Genomic DNA, 9,293 nt, shown 5'->3' on the forward strand with positions numbered 1-9,293 from the left:
AGTCGGCCTGAAATTTTGGGTAACATACGAAAATTACCAAGTTATCTGGCTAGTTCATAAAAAGAAGAAAACCTGAGTGCCTACATAGAAAAGTGTAACAATTATCTAACACAATCAATTTACACAAAACTCCTCCGTTGCCTTGACAAACACACACACAATGATGTTCTAAAATTACCAGAAACTTTACTAACGTGCAAGGTTATTTCAGCCATTCAACCCTAAAGGTGTCCAGAAACTTGTGGTTCAGACAAAATTAGACAAGGTCCTAAGGGTTTATTAGTAAATTGAGCCAACCAAAGCCCTTATGTATCTGCAACAGCAACTCGCAATCCACCAAAAGCTACAGAGATAATTTTTTTATTCTAAACAAAATATAGTAATTTTCTTTTTTGGGTTTTCAGGTATCGCGATATTTAGTTTTCTTTGATTTCCCATAAATATTTTTGGGTTTTATTCAATTAATTTAAAAAAACTTTTTTTTTAATTTTCTTTCTAAATTTAGAGGTTCTATTTCTCTTGCACTGATAGATTCTTCATTGCTCTTTTTTATCACTAAAAAAGTAAAAAAAGTTTGGAACTTTATCAACTCCTGTTTTTTTTTTGGGTTCTATTAGTGATTTGATTTTATATATTGAAGGCGAAGTTTTTTTTGTACTAATAAATTTATTGTTTTTATTTTCTGGGTTGCTATTTTTAGAGGCAAAGAGAGCTAAAGCAGTGTGTTAAGTAAAACAATCGTTTAAGGTTCAAAAACATGTCTCAAACCAACTGGGAAGCTGATAAAATGTAAGTTCATTTTCTCTATTTATTGTTGAAAGTTCACATTTTTCTGTTCTAATGCTCTTTTCTTTCATGTTTCTGTTCTTGATTGGTGTTTCTGGCATGTGGGTTCTTCTGGGTTTTGTTTCTTATGTTTGTTTTTGGACTAAAGTTTTGTTCTTTGAAGCTCTTTTATGTTGTTACTTGTACATAACTAGAATTTTAGGGTTTGTGTTTCCCTTACTGTTGGTTGGTTGTTGATGTTTTTTATTTTAGAATTTGAATTTCTGCTATATTTAGGGTGTAAATACCTTTTGCGTTTAACTATATTCTTCTTTTTGTGCGGATAAGCTTAGATTCTGTATAGTTTTGAGGTTTAATCACTGGGGTTGCGGGTTTATTTCCTTTTTTGGTTACAACATTTGGGAATCTTGTATCTCTGGTCTGGATTCTGTCCTTGTTATATACTTTTCTTCACACGATTCACTATGATGTCTGCTTTGGGTGAATAGTTTGTACTTATTACTCCGTTCGCAGCTGTTAGGGTTGGTGAAGCCTTTTTCTTCTTCTGTTTTTTCTCGATACAAATGAAATCGAGTAATTTTTTGGATAAATAACAGGTTGGATGTGTATATCCATGATTATTTGGTAAAAAGGGACTTGAAGGCTTCTGCCCAGGCTTTTCAAGCTGAAGGAAAAGTGTCATCTGACCCTGTAGGTAAGTTTTTTTGGATTTATGATAAAGGCAAGAGAAAGCCTTTATGTTGGCTTCGGTTGTTTATTATTTATTTTTAATTTCTTGCATGGTTTTGACTTTTTACCGTGGTTTTCCAGCTATCGATGCACCTGGAGGCTTTCTCTTTGAATGGTGGTCAGTGTTCTGGGATATATTCATTGCGAGGACCAATGAGAAGCACTCAGAGGTTGCTGCGTCTTACATTGAGGTTGGTTTTCAGGACTTTCTGCCGTATCTCATTCTTTACTTAAGGTTTATTTGTGTCAATGAGTGCTAGAGAGAAAATGAAAGTTGTGATTGTCCAAGAGGCATTGAAGTGGCAAATCAATGACTTCCTTTTTTTGAATATCTTATTGTCGCCTGCAAAACTATTATCAAAGTATCTGAGTCAAGGGTGAGGCTTCTCCTCTGCATGCAGTGAAACCTTGTTCTTGAAAACAATGTTAAGACTCCTCTCCTAGATGGTATGATAAATTGTGGTGGCATCCAAATCTTCTGTGATGCCAAAAAGCCCGACAATATCTTAACTAGTTGTTGATTCTGTAGTTGGATGAACAACTCATTGCAAGCGTGGTGGCGTAACTTCAGCCAACTGCTGGTCCAGGGGTTGCTCTTTGGGATTTTGTAAAATATTTTAGATATGTATGCTCATTTAAATCCTCAACTGAATCAGCCATTTGGTGCTCTTGTAACATGGGTGCTGGACTTTAAAATATTTCTTGCAAATTTCATAGAAGTAATAACTTTTGGTACTCATCGGAAAGTTTTGATATATTGAAACTTCAGACTCAGTTGATTAAAGCACGGGAACAACAGCAGCAAGTTCAACAACCACAGCACCAACAGCAGCAGCAGCAGCAACAACAACAGCAAATGCAAATGCAACAGCTCCTATTGCAGAGGCAGCAGCAGCAGCAGCAGCAGCAGCAGCAGCAGCAGCAGCAACAGCAACCTCCACAGCAGCAGCAGCAGCAGCAGCAGCAGCAGCAACAGCAGCAGCAGCAGCAGCAGCAGCAGCAGCAGAGAAGGGATGGTGCCCACCTCCTTAATGGTGCTGCAAATGGGCTTGTGGGAAATGATCCTCTCATGCGCCAAAATACTGCAACTGCTAATGCAATGGCTACAAAGATGTACGAGGAAAAATTAAAATTACCAATGGAGAGGGATTCATTGACAGATGCTGCAATGAAGGTAGGTGATTGGTCTTTTCCTCATTTCACTTTTTCTTAAGTTTGATTTCAGGAGTGGTGGATTGACTGGATTTTTCGAAGCATGACTACTTTATTCTATTATCTTTAAAACTTTTTACAGCAAAGATTTGGTGAGAGTGTAGGGCATCTTTTGGATCCAAATGCCTTGATTTTGAAGTCTGCTGCAGCAGCAACTGGCCAGCCTTCAGGGTGCTTTTCTGTTCCATTCACCTTTATTGCTTAATCATATACTTGAACTTGTGGTTAGAACAAAAACTAGAATGACAAATGGTTTTTGTGCAGCATTTGAAATGATATTTTTATTTATTTCATATTAATTGCAAAGTTCTTGTTAATTATTTTGTTTCTTTTAAATAAATACTAGTTGGTGTGAATTTGCAACTAATGTTACACAAGCTTGATTATTATTTACATGTCTGAATAAACACTCATTGATTTTGTGATTTAGTTGTTGAATCTTGTAATTGATTCAAAACTTTTTTGATGTTGTATAACCTAATTTCAGGCAAGTGTTGCATGGTGCGTCTGGTGGAATGTCCCCACAGGTCCAGGCTCGGAATCAGCAGTTGTCAGGGTCCACGCCGGTATGGGTTCCATAGGGTTTTCTCATCATTTTAGATTTTCTTGATCATTAAACTGTTCTAAATTTTGTCCGGAATGGAATCAGGACATAAAGAGCGAGATAAATCCTGTGCTGAATCCAAGAGCTGCTGGTCCAGAAGGGTCACTGATAGGAATTCCTGGTATGCTTTGTTCATGGCATTTCCCTTTTTACACTGTTATCATTGATTGATCCTGATTTCAGAGAGACAAATTACATTCTAATGCACTTGTGAGACTATTTGATCTTTAACCTAGTGCCTTTATCTTTCAATTTAACAGTAAACTGTGGCTCATTATAATCTGTTTGGTTTAGAGATGCCCATGGCTAAACATATAGGTCCTTGCTTTTCAGGATCAAATCAAGGTGGCAACAATTTGACTCTAAGAGGATGGCCACTCCATGTAAGTTTTCCCTGGTTCAATTGTTCCTGAAAATTCTACATTGTACATGCACGATTATGGTTTAATTTTGGATGCACAATAGCAAATAACATGCTTACTTTGAATGTGTATGCGTATTGGACTATCAGCTGTTTAACCCTATTGCTTCCTGGTCAGGGATTGGAACAACTTCGATCAGGACTTCTTCAGCCACAAAAACCTTTTATACAGGCTCCTCAGCCCTTTCATCAAATTCAGATGTTAACACCACAGCACCAGCAGCTTATGCTGGCACAACAAAATCTAACATCACCAGCTGCTAGTGATGAAAGTAGAAGGCTGAGAATGCTTTTAAATAACCGGAATATGAGTATTGGAAAGGATGGCCTTACAAATTCTGTTGGTGATGTTATTCCAAATGGTGGATCCCCTTTGCAAACAGGTGGCCCACTTTTGTCTCGTGGAGAGACAGATATGCTGAAGGTTCAATGATTCTTTGAATTACCTTTTCATCTGTAATTAAGTGTATTTTTTATGTCTTCCTCTAGTTGTTACTTCATTCTCATAAATTTTAATGTTCTGAAAAAAACTTCCTTTCACATGTAGTTAAAAATGGCCCATTTACATCAGCAGCAGCAGCAGCAGCAGCAACCGAACAGCAATCCACAGCAGCAACTTCTCCAGCAGCATGTGCTTTCAAATCAGCAGTCACAGAGTTCAAATCACAATCTTCATCCGCAAGATAAGATGGGGGATGCTGGCAGTGTCAATGTCGATGGTAGCATATCCAACTCTTTTCGAGGAAATGATCAGGTCTGTTTTTTTGGTTACCTCTGATACAGCTTTATAACTGATGCTCTGGCCGCATGACATCCTTTTGATTGGTGGTGCAGCGTCGTTATCTTAATTTTTTGAACCAGCTATTAAAATTTCTAGATACATTAGTTGGAACCAGTTTGGTATTGTTTCATTAATTTATGGAAACCAAATATACCCTTTCCATGGCAGTAGTTATTAAACATGCCTTTTGACTTTTCCCTGTATCTGGATTAACTTTCATGTCATGGATTTTTGTTGCTCCCCTTGTCTTAAATTTTATTACCTTTCCAAGATGTTGCACACTAGTTTGTTCATTTTAAAAGCAGCATGCTCAACATGACTGACCTTTACAGGTTCCTAACATGGTTTTTCTTATTGCATCTTAAGGTTTCAAAAAACCAGACTGGGAGAAAGAGAAAACAGCCAGTGTCTTCTTCAGGTCCTGCCAATAGCTCAGGAACTGCAAATACAGCAGGACCCTCCCCAAGTTCAGCACCTTCAACGCCTTCAACCCACACACCTGGAGATGTGATCTCAATGCCTGCTCTGCCTCATAGTGGTGGTTCTTCTAAGCCTTTTATATTTGGGGCGGATGGTACAGGCACTCTTACATCACCATCAAATCAGTTGGTGAGTAGATTTTTCATCCTTTTTATTGGTGAAGGAATTGAAAATTCCTTGCTTGAATTCTCATTGGCATTCCATTTTGGCAGTGGGATGACAAAGATCTTGAATTGCAGGCTGATATGGATCGTTTTGTGGAGGATGGATCTCTTGAGGATAATGTTGACTCTTTTTTATCCCATGAAGATAATGACCCTAGAGATGCAGTTCCTCGAATGGATTTGAGCAAAGGTGTGCAGATGAAGGCCTGATTTTTCTTTTGATAAGATTTTCTCAGAACTTTGGTTCCTGAATCTTGTTGGCTTTTTCGTCAAGATCATGTACTTACATTTCTTAAATATGATGCAATGATGCTGTAACAAATTATTCGCAGATATTTCATCTATGACTGGTTATTGATAATGATATGCCTCTTCATGTTCCCTTGTTTTTTCTTGAATTGATAAATACATGTAAAATGTAATGACATGACAGACTTATTTTGAAAATTGCCTTGTTTATGCACTGTGATTTACCCTGAGTGTAGAATTTTGATGTGACTTCAGGATTCTCATTTACTGAAGTAAATTCTGTTAGAGCAAGTGGAAGCAAAGTAGTCTGTTGCCACTTCTCATCAGATGGAAAATTGCTTGCTAGTGGTGGCCATGATAAAAAGGTGAGTATAAAAAAATGACAGGTCGTAATATTCGTAATTCTAGGTTAATTAACCTCTTGGATGGTTTCTTATAAAAAAAACTTTTTAGAAAGTTATAAATATATGGGATAGTTTGATGCCACATTCTCATTATCAAGCTTCTGGGATACTCGTTTGAAATTCTGTTTTGCCTGTCCAAAACGTGAAATTCTCTGCCTTGTGTGTATGTTCGAGTAAGAAAAAGGAAGATATGTATTCTTTTGGCTGCTTTGTACTGACCCAAAATACAATGTTAATTTTTTGTTTGATGGTTTATGATACAGGCTGTATTGTGGTACACGGATACTTTAAAGCAAAAAACTGCCCTTGAAGAACATACATCTCTGATTACTGATGTCCGTTTCAGCCCAAGCATGTCACGACTTGCAACATCATCATTTGACAAAACTGTTAGGGTTTGGGATGCTGACAATGTTAGTATGATATTCGTTCTTTATGACTATCACAATTCTTTGCAGCTAATTCTTGCTTCTTTTCTTTTCTTTTTTTCTTTTTTATCATGGAGTGTTTTATTTTTGAACTCCTTTGCAAAATGTAAATTCATCTGTTCAATTTCATAAAGAGTTGATTCTTAAAGTAACTTTCATATTTGGTGGATCCATACTGTGCTAAGTTTTTTTCCTCTTTATTGAATGGTAATAGGATGTTTTTTTTTCTCTAATTGACGATACGACTTTTCTCTATCCTTTTGATGCTGCATCATTAAATTTATGTTGTTAATAACTTTACAATTGTGTTTGCAGCCTAATTTCTCACTCCGCACTTTTACCGGACATTCCGCCACTGTAATGTCACTAGACTTCCACCCGAATAAAGATGACCTTATATGCTCTTGTGATGGAAATGGTGAAATAAGGTACTGGAGTGTTACCAATGGTAGCTGTGCAAGAGTATTCAAGGTAGGTCTTGTAGACTGGTTTATGATATCAGAGATTTAGTGGATTTGACATTAGTGGTCTCTTTTATTATTTTTATTTTTTCTAGTTTTCTAGCTTGTGGTCACTGATAGATGTTTGGATTAGGGTGGTATGGCCCATATGAGATTTCAACCTCGCGTGGGAAGGTATCTTGCTGCTGCGGCTGAAAATGTTGTGTCTATACTGGATGTTGAGACACAAACTTGTCGGCATTCATTACAGGTTAGTGGTGTTTTCTTTCATCTATGTGAATGGAAACAGGATGCACAAAAGGTCAAAGTAATATTTAACTGTATTCTCTCGCTGTTCGAAAATATAGGTGCCAACTGGATTCAATCATGTGTATTCACCAATATATTTTATTTACTGTAGTCATTTTGCACATTCAGTTGCCTGTCACTCATGGTGACAAAAATCGCCTGTTTTTATCTAGGAGAGACACTGATGTTTTTCTTGCATAACATGGATATCTGTTGTTCCTGGTTGTATTCATATTTTAAGGTGTCTTCACATTTTGTTTAAACTGATCCAGATTCCATGTGTACTCCGCTCATGAATGTCTTGTGCCTTTACCATTTTTCTATTCTCCTTTCAGTTTAGCTGAACTTCTGATATTTCTAACTGTAGGGACATACTAAGCCAATTCATTCTGTTTGTTGGGATCCTTCTGGTGAGTTTCTGGCATCTGCCAGTGAGGACTCTGTCAGAGTCTGGACGCTTGGATCAGGAAGTGAGGGCGAATGTGTTCATGAGTTGAGTTGTAATGGCAACAAATTCCACTCCTGTGTTTTCCACCCTACATTCCCTTCGTTGCTAGTCATTGGCTGTTACCAGGCATGTGATTTCTGCTTTGTTCTTTGTACTTTGCAATTTCACTATCATCATTAGCATCATAGTTTTAAATCCTACTTGCAGTCGTGGATGCTGATTGTGGACTTAGCAGGTGGTAAAACAACTATCATGGCTATTGTTGTCATGAATCATTAGTAATTATTAACAAATTTTTGCAACGCATGTTTCTCTAATAATTTCATTAAGCTGTACAATAATAACATTTCTAGTAGTTAAATTTCATACAAACAATACATTACACACACACACACACACTCCAAAAGAGTGAAAACTGTGAAAACATGAATTTGGCATGCAAAATCTATATTTATAAAAATCATTATTAGTAGGTAGGCCATTATTGGGTTGTTGGCCTGTTATTTTCACAATAATAGCCAACAAATGGCTGTTGCCATTATAATGACACCATAGCTGTCATTGTTGTGAATAATTGCCATTAACGGCATCGTTTTTTTGGTAAACAATGGCTGTTATTTAAAACCAATATTAGTATTGTTATTATCTGGTGTTGATGGTGTTTTTTTAGCTTCTATATCAGCTAGCAATATGGTTTCCTTTGCTGCAAGTTTTTCTTATTAGGATTTGGTAAATTTTATAACTGTTGCATAGGTTGGTGCTGGTTTACCGCAGCCCTAAACCTGCATTATTTCTCTTACCATTGTATGTGGTGTTCTCCACTCCAAAATTGTCCATGTTGGATCCAGGTCAAAGGTCACATCAGTTCTCAAACTATGATAACAATTTATTAATATCTGGTGGAAATATTTTTTTGAGAAGTCCAGAAAAGTTTCTAATGTGTCTCGTATATTTTCATTTGCATCTCCCCTCTGATGCTGCCTTTTTTTTTCCCACTCTTTCCTCTTATTTCTCTTTGCTGAGTTGGGAAGGGCCATTCACACTTGGGACTGGGTTCTATTCATATCTTTTTCAATACCTGCATTATATTTTGTTTTGGGTTCTCTGATATGCATCTGTGGTATATGCTGCAGTCTTTGGAGCTTTGGAACATGAATGAGAACAAGACAATGACTCTGCCAGCCCATGAGGGTCTAATTGCTGCTTTGGCTGTATCAACTGCTACAGGGTTGGTTGCTTCTGCTAGTCATGATAAGCTCGTTAAACTGTGGAAATGATACGTGATTGTTTCTCTTTGTTGCTCAAGTTCTTCTAGCTTGTTTATTTTGGTTACTAGATCTCCCCATTTTGTGTTCTATTCAAATATCAGGTCACTATAACCCCAGAAACTAACCTTATATGTTGGTGTATCTGTTACATGACCACTTCTGTAACTTGCAAATCAATGGTCAAACATCGTGGACTATTTTGTACTCCAGGAAGTAAATGGTTTATGTTAATAGTTTTCTGGTTCGGTCTGTTCTGGCTCAGACTTGCTTATGCTGGACTTTTTTTGGCTCAACTCATCTACACTTCGTTAAAGCATAATTCTTTTCCTCGGCAGATTGCTTTATGCATTCCACATCTTTTGTTTGATTTGATTATTGGAAGAAATGTGTGGAAGGTTTCATTATTAGAAATTCGCACAAGCTTCCAAATCATTAGTTGCCAAAAGCACAGGAATCAACAAGCTAGTTGACTGAAATGTCCCAAGGTGTCTAAAAGAGGGCCTGATGCTGAAATCTATACGTCGTGCATGAGGATAGGGGGAGAGAGGTGGGGGGTGTTTGTGTTGTATT

The 9,293-nt window shown here is 37.2% G+C and overlaps 1 protein-coding gene across 3 annotated transcripts; it reads left to right on the forward strand.

Annotated features, from left to right (window-relative positions):
• Window positions 1–265: 265 nt before the first annotated feature.
• LOC133689390 (transcriptional corepressor LEUNIG) lies at window positions 266–8,972 on the forward strand. 3 transcript variants are annotated; one of them, XM_062109243.1, is made up of 19 exons: window positions 266–404; window positions 701–789; window positions 1,383–1,480; window positions 1,597–1,706; window positions 2,285–2,689; window positions 2,810–2,898; window positions 3,215–3,293; window positions 3,377–3,452; window positions 3,665–3,714; window positions 3,871–4,176; window positions 4,300–4,506; window positions 4,900–5,142; window positions 5,226–5,367; window positions 5,682–5,791; window positions 6,094–6,243; window positions 6,574–6,729; window positions 6,853–6,969; window positions 7,375–7,581; window positions 8,589–8,972. In XM_062109243.1, exons 2-19 carry the CDS (start codon window positions 758–760, stop codon window positions 8,730–8,732), a joined length of 2,721 nt encoding a protein of 906 aa, XP_061965227.1. In that variant the 5' UTR covers window positions 266–404; window positions 701–757; the 3' UTR covers window positions 8,733–8,972. The 3 variants fall into 3 exon arrangements, with proteins under 3 accessions (XP_061965227.1, XP_061965229.1, XP_061965228.1); XM_062109245.1 differs by having other exon boundaries at window positions 5,253–5,367; XM_062109244.1 differs by having other exon boundaries at window positions 4,915–5,142.
• The last annotated feature ends 321 nt before the right edge of the window (window positions 8,973–9,293 follow it).

This window comes from Populus nigra, chromosome 3, assembly GCF_951802175.1.
Source record: "Populus nigra chromosome 3, ddPopNigr1.1, whole genome shotgun sequence".
In the NCBI taxonomy this organism is placed as follows: domain Eukaryota; kingdom Viridiplantae; phylum Streptophyta; class Magnoliopsida; order Malpighiales; family Salicaceae; genus Populus; species Populus nigra.

What these genes read in the sequence shown, in the direction of transcription:
- LOC133689390 (XM_062109243.1), top strand. Translation starts at nt 758, where the DNA reads ATGTCTCAAACCAACTGGGAAGCTGATAAAAT. An exon ending in CTTTTCGAGGAAATGATCAG is followed by an intron (nt 4,507 to 4,899) that starts GTCTGTTTTTTT and finishes TTGCATCTTAAG; the next exon opens with GTTTCAAAAAACCAGACTGG. An exon ending in GCTGTGCAAGAGTATTCAAG is followed by an intron (nt 6,730 to 6,852) that starts GTAGGTCTTGTA and finishes TGTTTGGATTAG; the next exon opens with GGTGGTATGGCCCATATGAG.